Source organism: Diospyros lotus, chromosome 12 (genome assembly GCF_014633365.1).
Source record: "Diospyros lotus cultivar Yz01 chromosome 12, ASM1463336v1, whole genome shotgun sequence".
NCBI classification, from domain to species: Eukaryota; Viridiplantae; Streptophyta; class Magnoliopsida; order Ericales; family Ebenaceae; genus Diospyros; species Diospyros lotus.
The window spans coordinates 37,033,768-37,045,903 of record NC_068349.1 but is presented as its reverse complement, the minus strand read 5'-3'; the positions used below and the strand labels follow the sequence as shown (position 1 = coordinate 37,045,903).

Below are 12,136 nucleotides of genomic sequence, written 5' to 3'. Positions count from 1 at the left end.
TTCTTGGGACATTTATTCAGTTGCCAAATTCTATTCAATCTCAAGTACTTGACTTCTAGTTTGACTCCGTGTTAGTATATCTATCAATAGCTTTAGAACTTTTTTCCATGATAGGAGATGAAGTACATTTCTCTTGACTTTCCCATAATTTATTCACTTCTCAAGTGCTTAATTATTGAGTGCATATCGAAACTTTGAGTTTTCGCTTACTAGCAGATATCTATGATAATACATGCTTATTATGCCTTGTTCAGTAGGGATAAATACTACTTTTTTTACTGGATAGGTATAGTGCAAACGTTTACTGCTGACTTTATTCTCTAATGATGGTCGGGACTGATGTTTCCTGCAAAACCATTTTGGCCGAATGGATTAAGCTTGAGTAGATTCCAGTCTTGAAATCCTTAATTGCCAAGCTACCTTGACTGCATGATTTTTTTTATAATGACTGTAACTGTTCAATGAAGTTATATATATTCACATCTTCAAATTAACCAACTAATTAGCCTGGAAAAGCCTGAGAAATAATTTTCCAGATGGGTTTGACACCATAAGTAGAATGCTTTCCTTCTTTGAGTTTTATTTATAACACAATTATGGAAAGTTGTCCATAGAGGAGCTTGACACCCAAACCAAAATTATTGTTTTCACGTGCTCTCCTTTGTTCATTTTCTTGTCATTAATAGAAAATGTTTGCCTTCTTGTTGAACAAGAAGCAATATTGTTGTGCCAAAGCTATTTGAGGGTGTGGGACAAGACTAGATGATGGAAAAAGACATAAATGTGGTTTGGTAATTGACTAAGGTGGTTAACTTTTGGTTTCAATGCACTTGACCATGGCTCAGTTTGATTCCCATATCACGAATCTCTTTGATCATTAAATCTGTTCTTCAGCAATTTCTTTGACCTGTAATTTGAAAATATTAGACGCAAATCTGACTAGGAATCCATTGCGACTGGCAAGCAATTTCCTTCGTTGTTAAGTTCTAATTAAATGTCTACTGTTTCTACATTCAACTGGATGTTTTTCCCATATACAACTTCAACACATCCTTAATGGTGTCTACCACACGGGTGAAAGTTTTAGAATAAAACTGAAAAGTTGCAGCACGTCTTTCTTAGTCTAATGGAAAATGACATTCCTTGATATGTCCTCCTGTTTTGTCCTTCTGCTTCCTCAGAATGTGGTTTCACAGGCCATTTAGAGCTGATGACTGGTTATTGTACGTGGTGGGTACCAAAAAGCATTCCAATTTTGTTTCTGCATTCCAATTTTGTTTTGGTTTTGTAAGTGGTGTGGCAATTTTTTTTTTTTTTTTTGCCATGTTTTTTTATGCAGATAGTGAGTCCTACTGCATACAACGCTCGGGGCTTTAGTTCTGGCCAGATGTTCGACAGGAAGGGAAAGGTAAATAAAACATGAACTTAACTTGATAGCCTTGCCTTGTACCCAGAATGTGTTGAGATAGCCTTGCCTTGCACCCTGAATGTGTTAAATTTTGCTCCTCCAATAATGATTTGTGATCTGTCTGCGATGGCCAGCTTGTCGTATCATTGACTCAAGAAGGCGTAGTAAGGAAGGCGAAACCACCACCCATTTCTGCTCTCCCACCTTCAAAGCTTTAGTTAAATATACTGGAGATCATCAAAATCACACTAGTCTGGTGATCCGTTTCAATACTTTCGGGCTCCCAGTATTCTGCTCCAGGGTATTCATTTTTATTCGTTACCCTTGTATTATGTATCACAGTTTCAACAATCATAAATTGCCCAAATAAATCATTTAGACGCTACTTATGTACGAGTCATTTAGTCACATGTCACTTGTTCCTTGATGGAAGTCTGAACAAAATGCTTGTCATATTGTATGGGATTTAATTAAATTTCAAAATCATGAATAATCATCGGTTGAATTGGAACTAGTTATCTGTGTGTTTCTCCTTGATGTATACTGCTGCTACAGGGATAGATGCTTTTTCTGAAGATATTTTAGCAATAAAAACAATGCATCTTTTCTTGCCAAATCGCTCATTTTCATAGGTGAATTCTTCACCCTCTGGAATTGAGGTATCCTTGATGGTTACCATGGTTGCTTTCCATCTAACATGATCTCATTTGGGCAAGAAAATAACAGAGTACAGCTCTCATTAGTCATTAATCACCCTCAATCATTCATTCCAATTATTAGGGCACACAGTTAGCCATCTAAGATGAACAGCCTTGATATTTCATCAGAGAGAATGTATCACAGGTTGCTATCAACATGACATTATGTTACACACCTAGACAATACAGTTTTAAGTAATTACAGTACACTACTGCAGATTTGATTTCGGGAACTTGTGATCCTGCTAGAGTCAGACCCTTGCTCCAGAAGCTGGATGGATGGATCACACAATCAGATTGAAGCCTTGATCCACAACACAATATATTTTCTAGGAAGAATAGCACACAAGTCTAGCAAATTATGTTCACGAACCGAGTTAACCCTTCCTTTTCCTTTTAAAAGAAGGATGGATGGAGCCATTACATGATTCTAGGCTCTCAAATCGCGAGATGCATCGTTTCATCCTTTCAATAAGGACAGGCATGGTGGAGAAATTATTCGAGATCTTTTGTTTAAGCAATTGTGCTTTCTCAGCGGTGTCTTGATCTTGTTCTACTGGTGAGGGCTCTTTACCTGATTGAGTGGGTGCTTCTGCATTTATGTAAAATAACAGGAACGGTTAGTCATTTACACGTTGAGGGTAATAATAGACGCAAAATGGCACAAGGAGAGCTGGAGAATTCCTGAAAAGCAGGTACATCTGGATGGTATGTTGGATTAAGCTTATTCCACTGAAGAAAACAAGCCATTAGTGTCTTTTTGTTTCTACAAGAGAGTATTTCCCTTTCTTCATGAAACTAACAGTATCAACTGAAACTCAAGAAACAGAAGCCCAGATCAGATAGCAGCTGCACCAGTACCATGGCACTTTCTAGCTTTAGAGTAGGAAACAGTAGCCAAAATCTTGTATTTGATACTATAATGTAAGAAAAAGTTTTTCTACCAATAAGTTTAGTTTGGTTTGGCTTAGTTTCCAAGGAAGTTCATTTTTGAAAAAATAGACACCATGCATGAATCACTTCTAGGAAAGACTGCAGTGCCACCACTATAGGTATAAAGTTTTATTCCTTTTTACCATCATTCTCATCAATCACCAATCCTGATGCGGGCAGCATAAAGTTAACCAGCACCAAGTTCAATCAACCCCGCAACAATTTCAGAAACAACACTACATTACCAATTCAAACTACTTGTATGTTATTTCAAATTTTCCACTTTAGGCAAACATCATATTCTATGACCAATTATTTACTTCGTTTTACAGCGGAATGGATAAACCACACACCGACCACATAGCAGCAATAATTGTGCAACTATGCATCTATGCTAGTTCAGTTCACAAACCAATGAAGCATTGGAGCTAAGTTCCAATATGAAGCAATAACCAAGTCCATATTTAAAGCAAGCTTCTTCATCCATCGCAAAATTTGAATAGGATATGGTGTTATGGTCTACTCCATGAACATTTATATTTAACAAGCTTTCTACCATTTTTTCCTCCAAAGCTCAACCAACTTTCCTTATCAAATAAATGAGTGTTAACTAATCCTCTTACTTGCTTCGAATTAGAGCCATAATACTAATAATCATCACCTACTTCTAAATAGGGTTGCAATAGAATCGAGCCGAGCCGAGCCTGAGCTCAGCCAACTTCTAGGCTCCAGGCTCCAGCTCGGGCACCTGCTAATGAGCTCAAACTCAGGTTTACCAGAATCTATTATTTTACTTAAACCTAATTATTTTGTTTTATTATATATACATATATTATATTATATTAAATGATTAAATTAATATATATTGATTTTAAACAAATTCAAATTAATTATATTATTATAATAATTTAAAGTTTGATAACTTTATATTAAATAATATATTTATAAAAAATAAATGAATTTATAAATGAGTTTGTTCACGAACTTATAATCAAGCCTATTAATATTCATGAGTCTCTAATAGAACATGTTCGCGAGTTTTAATAAGTCGACTTTTATTGAGCTCAAACTCAGTTCGTTTATAAATCGAGTTTTAAAGTTAGACTCAAACTCTACTCGTTTACCCTAACGAACAAACTTGAACTATCTTTTGTTAAGCCAAACACCAAGCCACTCACAAATGGCTCGCTCATTTGCATCCCTACTTCTAAAAAGGACATGAGGAAAAAAACTACATTTACAAAAGGGCAAGTGCCGGCAGTTGCACAGAAAAGATCATCACACATTTTTAAGACCATCTAAATGACTTGAAAGATGTTATGGTAGGTTTACAATACATATCTTGAAAGACGTGGGGTCTTTACTGTCTAGAATGACAAGGGAATCAACAATAATTAAGGAACAAAATAACAATAAAAGGGTTTATAGGAAATCCAAATACAAATCCGCAAACCAATAAAAGATTTGATTGAGAAAACAATTGCACATTTACAACGAGACATGGAAGTTCCACATGAAGTTTAGTGCGGTGTTCAAACAGATTGCAATGCACATATTTTTCGTCTTATACATTGTATTTAATTTGTTATGGATAGTGTAAATACAATTCAAATGAATATACATAATAACTTATGAATATGTCAACAACATAATACAACTACCAAAACATACATAACGCCAGATGAAGTTTCCAGATGACTCTACTGTCTAAATAAGAGAAAAAAGGGGTCAATTTGGGAAAATAACCCAAATTGAACATGAGTTGATATTTAGCAACCTCTTGTTTGGCCATCCACTTGCCAGCTCCTTTAATGCTAATATGATTTGGCCAATGTAGTCGACAATTTGATGAGAGTTTTAACTCTCACAAAATCTCTTTTGAAGGGAGTTAGGCTCTGCCTCATTAGAGGAATTGTGTCTATTCTCTTACTTGCACGCTTTCTCTCCTTTCTAAGTCCTACTTTGGCGTTAACACATTAGAGATGTAGCCAAAAAAAAAAAAAAATTCTATGCAAGCCAAGGTGGTTTGAATGAAGGATTTACCACTAGCTGGGAAACATGTGTACTGCCCCTAGCTAGTAAGGGACGAAGCATTAAAGAATTTGAGGTTTTCAATACGACTCTATGCACTCATGGGAAAGAGGCTGTGGAGGTCTGCACTAGAGAGGCATCAGTTTTGGAGGAAAGTTGGCATAGAAAAGCACATGTGTGCCTACGGTAGTTGGTCTATAGGGTCAGTCATATTAACACACGGTTGTAAATTCAATTGAATAGAGATAAGGCGGTGAAGGGTGGTGGAACTTTCTCGATGGCTAAGATGGAGATGAGTGGCCCTCAGAATTTGTACAAAATCCTCTAGACTAGGAACTTGACTCCCTGATTTTGTTCTTTGGCATGCTTAATGGACATCCTCCCACTGAACTAGGAGGATAAATGGCATTGGCACTCATCAAGCAAAGGATCTGTCGTATCCCTTGGATCCGACAGGGTTTCTCCCTTAATAGGAGAGTTTAGGCGGGAATTTAGAGAGTGGAGGGAAGAAGAATAGAGAAGAATTAAGAGGGAGAAATTGAATTAAGAATCCATTCAAATGTTCGATGTCTACGAATGGCCTTGGGCTGAGTTTATATACTCGGTTCCTAGCGGTTGGCGCCAAACAGAATAGCGGTCGTTACCACATTCAATTGTAAAGAGTTATAGTAATTACACTTGCCTCCCTTACTTTGTACTTATTACAATAGATCCTCATAGGTACACGACAACTCCCCTCCCCTTGAGCTAATTCTTGTCCTCAAGAATGGAAAGCAGGTTGGCAGCATTAGGGAACTAGTGGAGAAATTCTAGAAGATATTCCCAAGTACTGTTGTCGGGGTGTAATGTAGATCATTACACTAGCACTGGAGTGATAGGGGCCCCTTGTTGAAAGATCACCCTCTTGTCTAAGATGGCCACTAGGTTGGTTGCTGGCTCTTGCTCTCTTAGAGGCACTGGTAGGGGTTGGCTAACTATTTGAGTTTTGGTAGCTTTTCTGAGAAAGGACACATGGAACACGGGGTGGATTTGGCTTCCTTCTGGTAGCTACAATCTAGAAGCTACTGGTCCAACCTTTGCTATAATGGAATAGGGTTCGAAGAATTTTGGACTTAGCTTAGTCACTAGTTGCTTCGATATGGACTTGAGTTGGGGTTGGCTGAGTTTGATGTATACTTCTTCTGAATCTTCTCTTACCTCAAACTCCTTCTCACTCCTCCTTTTATCTGCCATCTGCTTTGTCTGGTTTTGTGCCTTAGCCAACTCAATTTTTAGAGTTTGTAGGATGTCTTGCTGGTGTTGTAGGTATGTATCCACATCTTCCACGGAGGTTGGCTCCCTGATCATCCATACTAAATGGGGCTTGTACCCATATAAGGCCTCAAATGGTGTCATCCCAATAGAGCGATAGTGGTTGAAATTATACCATCATTGCACTAGGGACAACCATTTGTTCCATCCCTTAGGCTATGCAAAACAGAAACACCTGAGATAGGCCTCCAAGGACTGGTTGACTCCCTCCGATTAGCCATCTGTCTTGGGATGATATGTTGTTGACATGAGAAGCTTAAAGCCCAATGATTTCAACAACTCTCGCCAAAATAGGCTAGTAAACACTTTATCCCAGTCTAATATTATAGTATGAGGTACTCCGTTCAACTTCACCACATGATCCAAGAACTCTCTGGCCACTTCTTGTGCCGTGAATGGATGCGACAAGCTAAGGAAGTGGTTGTATTTAGTCAATCGGTCCACCACTACTAGCACACAATTCTTCCTTTCTGATCATGGTAGCCCTTCTATAAAGTCCATTGTAATGTCAGCCCAGGCCTGGTCAGGTACTTCCAGTGGTTGTAGAAGACCCGATTTAGCTACTGATTCATGCTTGCACCTTTTACAAATGTCACACTTTAGTATGTACTCCATAACTGATTTCTTTAATCCTGGCCAGAAGAATACTTGCTTCACTTTTCTATACGTGTTTTGAATTCCCAAATGTCTTCCTAGGGGTGAGTCGTGCATAGTTTGAAGTATCCTTCCCTTTAGTGTCTCGCAATCTCCTATCACCAGCCGTCCCCGGTATCGAATCAGGCCATTATTGATGGTGTATCCTGGCTTGCTATTACTGTCTATGTTCAGTTGTTCCATTAATTCCCTTGTCCATGACCCTTTATCATAACTGGTTGTGACTTCTTGGTACCAATCGAGTATCAACACTGAAGTAGCTGCGCAATGCCCTTCCTCATGGCATCAGGATAATGCATCTACGACCACGTTCTCTCTTCCCCTTTTATACTGAATCATAAAATCCAACCCCATCAACTTCCCCATCCCCTTTCTTTGCAAATTAGTGTTCAACTTCTGGCGAGTCAGAAACTTAAGGCTTTCGTGGTTAGTTCTTATGATGAACTGTCCAACCTCCAAGAAATGCCTCCATTTTTCAAATGCCATGAGAACTACCAATAATTCTTTATCATACGTGCTTAGCCCTTGGGGCCAAGGCTTGGCTCATAAAAGCTAAAGGTCAGCCATCTTGAGATAGAACAGCCCCCACTCCTGTTCCACTCGCATTCGTCTCTAAGGTAAATGGTTTGTTGATGTCAAGGATGCCAAGTATAGGAACCTCACTCATGACATGTTTAAGGTTCCCAAATGCAGCTTCTGCCCTTTCATCCCACTTAAAGCTGTCATTCTTCAATAGGTCAGATAATGGCTTGCTTATTACTCCATAATTCCTTACGAACCGCTTATAATAGCCAGTCAATCTCAAGAATCCCCTCAATGATATGACATTCCCTAGTCTAGGCCATGATAACATAGTCGATATCTTCTTGGGATCAATTCTAACTCCAGCACTAGAGATCACATATCCCAGATACTCCACCTGCGTATGAGCAAAGACACATTTGGACTTTTTGATGCACAACCGATTGAGCATAAGGACTTGGAATGCAATTCTAAGGTGTTCTAAGTGTTTGATGAAAGAGGGACTGTAGATCAAAATATCATCAAAGAATACCAACACGAATTTGCGAAGGTAGGGTTCAAAGATATGATTCGTAAGAGTTTGGAAAGTTGCAAGTGCATTGGTTAAACCGAAAGACATTACAGTGAATTCATAATACCCATGGTGAGTTTTAAAAGCGATCTTAGGAATGTCAGTGGGGTTCATCCGTATTTGGTGATATCCGGACCTTAGGTCAAGCTTAGAAAACACTGAGGCATGGGTTAGTTCATCGAGTAGGTCTTCAATGATAGGAATAGGGAATTTATTTTTAATGGTGATGATGTTAAGTTAGCGATAATCAATGCAAAAACACCAGGTTCCATCTTTTTTCTTAACTAAAAGGACGGGGGATGCAAAAGGGCTTCTGTTGGGACGGATCAAGGATTGGTCCAGCATTTCTTTAACCAAGGTTTCAATCTCAGTTTTCAGTTTAGGAGGGTACCTATACGATCGTATATTGACTGGTTCTGTATTTGGCTGTAGGGGAATTGTGTGATCAAAGGGTCTCTTAGGGGGTAGGCAATTAGGTTTTGCAAACAAGTCCCTAAACTCAATAAGTAGTGCATCAAGAGAAGACAATTCATGTACCTTCCATTGTGTGGTGGTTGGGATATTGTTGGCCATCAGACATTGACCTCCCTATTCTTCCTGATCATCATAGGCCTCAATTGTAAAGAGTTGTGCCACCTGGGCTATCTTGCACTTAAGTAACTTGTGCAATTTTTTTCCTCTAATCAACTTGCACACCCCCGTTTCCACACTTCCTTGTAACGTAAATCTCTTGTCCCCCCCCCCCCCCCCCCCCGGGGCCAACATAACCTCCATTTTGTTAAAATCAAAGCTGATGAGATTGACCTCCCTCATCCAGTCTACTCCCAAAACTATTTGGCAGCCTCCCAATTTAAGTAATCTAAGATCAGCTTCAAATGATTCCCCTTGCATTGTCCAACAAAACCCCAAACATGCCGATTTACTCAACACTCAATTCCCATTAGCCACTGTCACCGCTAGTGGTTGAGTGTTGGATAACTCACACTTCATCTTCCTTACGGTTCCTTTGTCAATGAAGCTATGTGTGCTCACACTGTTGATCAACACCATGAGGGATCCCTCTAGTACCTTCCCTTCCACCTTAATTATCTTGGTGCTAGCCATTCCCTTTGTAGCATGGAGAGAAATGGTGCCATTGTCTTCCTCTTCGCCTTCCTCTCTAGCCAAGAGAGTTTCCTCCCCTGCATCTTTCTCCAATTCTCCTCCTTCCAACAATAGCAATTGTCTGCCACAACGATGCCCAGGGTAGTACTTATCCCCGCATTTGTAACATAATCCCGAAGGTCTCTTCGACTCCATCACCCTTCCTCCTTGCTGCATCACGTTAATTGGTGGTGGCAATGCTAGTAACTTTGGTATTGGCCCCATTCTGTACGTCTCTCTTATTGGCCCTCTTCCCATCGTTGGGGGTTGGAACGAATCCATATCCCCTCGCCTGGCTCCTCTACACCTTCATCATCGCTTCCACATTCATCTCCTGAAGCAGAGCACTCTCCACTGCTTCTTGTATCGTTCGTGGCCTGGTCATCTTTACTGCTGACCTTGCTCCTTATTCAAATCGCTCAAAAAACTCGACACGAAGTAATCTTCGATCAGATAGGGATTGCAGCTCAACATTAGAGACTTCAACTCCTTGAACTGGAGTTGGTACTCTTGCACCGACCCGTTCTATTTTATCTTGTTGAATTCTTCCACGATATCCATGGTTCTCTTCTCTCCAAATCTTTCACATATCCCCTTGACAAACTCCTCCCAATTACAATCTTCCCTCACCCATGACCAACCTTGGTACCACACATCTCCTACATCGTTCAAATAGGCCACCGCTAGGTTGATCTTCTAGTCCTCAGCCACTCAATGTATCCCAAACAATTTCTCGCACTAACGTAACCACCAGCAAGGCTTCGTCTCATCAAACACCGGTAATTCTAATTTCAGAAGGGGAAATTTGGAAGGGGTAGAATTCACTTCAGTCTCCGGTCCTCTCCATTCCATTATATCCCAATATTACCAGATCACCCTCCACCTCTGACAAGCCAACCACCTTCTGGCTCGTACCGACTCCTGGCAAGATCGGATCCGATTTTCCTCTCGGGGGAAAGTCCGGTGATAGCCTCACTTGAGCTTGACTCAAGAACATAAGCATATACTGTTGCATCTGATCACGCAACATATTGCTTTGGTCTCTCATCTCTTCTCTAATTTGGTTTTGCATATCTCCGCGCAATCAATCTGTTACCTCCTCCAATCTCCAATTGATCACCGATCCCAACGAGTCCTCCATGGATCCAACTCGAGTTTGTACATCCACCACCGTAGTCGACACTTGCTAGAGTTGTAGCTCCATATGCTTCATGCGAGTACCATCCGCCATTGCTGATTTCCTCAATTCTTTGAAAGCCAAGAGTGATTGCTCTGATACCAATTGTTGTATCCCTTGGATCCGACAAGGTTTCTCCCTGAATATGAGAATTTAGGCGGGAATTCAGAGAGTGAAGAGAAGAATAATAGAGAAGAATTGGGAGGGAGAGGATTAGAGAATTAGAGGGAGAAATTGAATTAAGAATCAATTCAAATGTTTGATGCCTACAAATGGCCTTGGGCCGAGTTTATATACTCGATTCCCAATGGTTGGCACCAAATAGAATAGCTATCGTTACCGCATTCAATTGTAAAGAGTTCTAGTAATTACACTTGCCTCCCTTACTTTGTACTTATTACAATAGATCCTCCTAGGTACAAGAGAGGATCCTTTCCCGTGGATACTTTGCATGGCACTCTTAATGATCAACAACTGATGCATACCCAACGGAATGGTATGCAAAGAACAAACACCAGTTAAATGACTTTTTGGTTGTATTGTCATCTAGTGGAGTGACGGGCTAGTACAGATGACGGGCTAGTACAGCATGTGTAAGATTAACAAGTTTGTCAATCACCTTTACCTCACTGCGCTGCAGCTACACAGAGGTCTGGGGACTTATATCCTTGATTATTCAGATAAACTGAGTGATGCAAGCATCTATGCTAGAGCTTTAAGGTTCTAGCACCAAGGTCAAGTATACTTGGGTTGTCATTCTGGATTGCCTAGTGTGGGCATTTGCAGAGAGAGCAAGTGGAGGGCTTCATGGCGTAGCTCGTAATTCAGAGGGAATCTTTCTTATTCCTTAGTTTTGTAGACAAAAGAGGATCTCTCACTCTTTAATTTTTTTTTTTTTTTTTTTTTAAATCGAGGGCCTTTCATGGCGTATAGCTTCCCCACCATGGCTCTCTACACCTGATCAATGGGATGTGCAAAAAATTGTATGGTCGGTCCATTGAAGGAGAGGAGCTATTATCAGAAAGTATCCAACTAATACAAACTAATTCGTATGCAGATGATCATGCTTGGAGGATAAAACAAACGGGTACGGGGAGATCCAATGCGGGAGGCACGTGGATGATTACATGACAGACAAAGCCAACACACATAAATGAATACTCAGTAATGTACCTTGACAATTGATATGCGTCGTCGGGGCGACGGGCCTCTGAGCAACGAGATCCGAAGAGAGAGCGTTCTTGATCCGACTTGGTAGAGTGGTTCTGAACTCTAGTATCTTCTGTGCCATTTGGTTCACATCTGCCTCCAGCTTCTCGACTTCATCTTCTTCTTCGGATCCGAGGCTGCGGATTTGGTTCGCCATTTTCAGGCGCAGCTTCAATTCTCGGTGGTTCTGAAATTAATTCTGCGGCTATCCGAGGAGAGATGAAGGGAGGGATAGAGGGGTTTTCTAGGGTTTTCAATTTGAAGGTTCGAATTCGCAACGAACGAGCCTTTCGTGTAATTAATTTGAACCAAGCGGCAATTTTGTGTCCGCTGCGCACCCCCCTTTGAAATTTTGCGGCGCATTTTAGAATTGACAGGCTAAATTGACTGTTATACCCTTCACTTTCTCTCCCTCTCTCTGTCTCGCTCCGACTTCTCCTTCACTCTCTGGTCTCTGGTTTGCATCGAACGCAATTGTA

At 40.4% G+C, this 12,136-nt stretch overlaps 2 protein-coding genes across 3 annotated transcripts in view; one reads left to right on the top strand and one right to left on the bottom strand.

The window, feature by feature from the left end:
• LOC127787361 (acyl-CoA hydrolase 2-like) overlaps positions 1-1,919 on the top strand; it is a 28,390-nt gene extending 26,471 nt beyond the window's left edge. The window contains exons 15-17 of one of the 2 annotated variants that reach the window (XM_052315369.1): positions 1,182-1,230; positions 1,340-1,408; positions 1,543-1,919. In XM_052315369.1, coding sequence (XP_052171329.1) covers positions 1,182-1,230; positions 1,340-1,408; positions 1,543-1,626 — 202 coding nt within the window. In that variant the 3' untranslated portion in view covers positions 1,627-1,919. The remainder of the gene's footprint in view (positions 1-1,181; positions 1,231-1,339; positions 1,409-1,542) is intronic. The other variant, XR_008020147.1, reaches the window with a different exon arrangement.
• A 278-nt stretch (positions 1,920-2,197) lies between these two features.
• On the bottom strand, positions 2,198-12,084 carry LOC127787362 (uncharacterized). Its single transcript, XM_052315370.1, has 2 exons — positions 11,622-12,084; positions 2,198-2,698 (listed from the first exon to the last, which is right to left on the bottom strand). Exons 1-2 carry the CDS (start codon positions 11,812-11,814, stop codon positions 2,484-2,486), a joined length of 408 nt encoding a protein of 135 aa, XP_052171330.1. The 5' UTR covers positions 11,815-12,084; the 3' UTR covers positions 2,198-2,483.
• Positions 12,085-12,136: the final 52 nt, after the last annotated feature.

Coding starts and splice junctions, on each gene's coding strand:
- LOC127787362 (XM_052315370.1), bottom strand. CDS start 11,814: ATGGCGAACCAAATCCGCAGCCTCGGATCCGAAGAAGAAGATGAAGTC. Junction 2,699..11,621: donor GACGCATATCAATTGTCAAG/GTACATTACTGA, acceptor ACATAAATGCAG/AAGCACCCACTCAATCAGGT.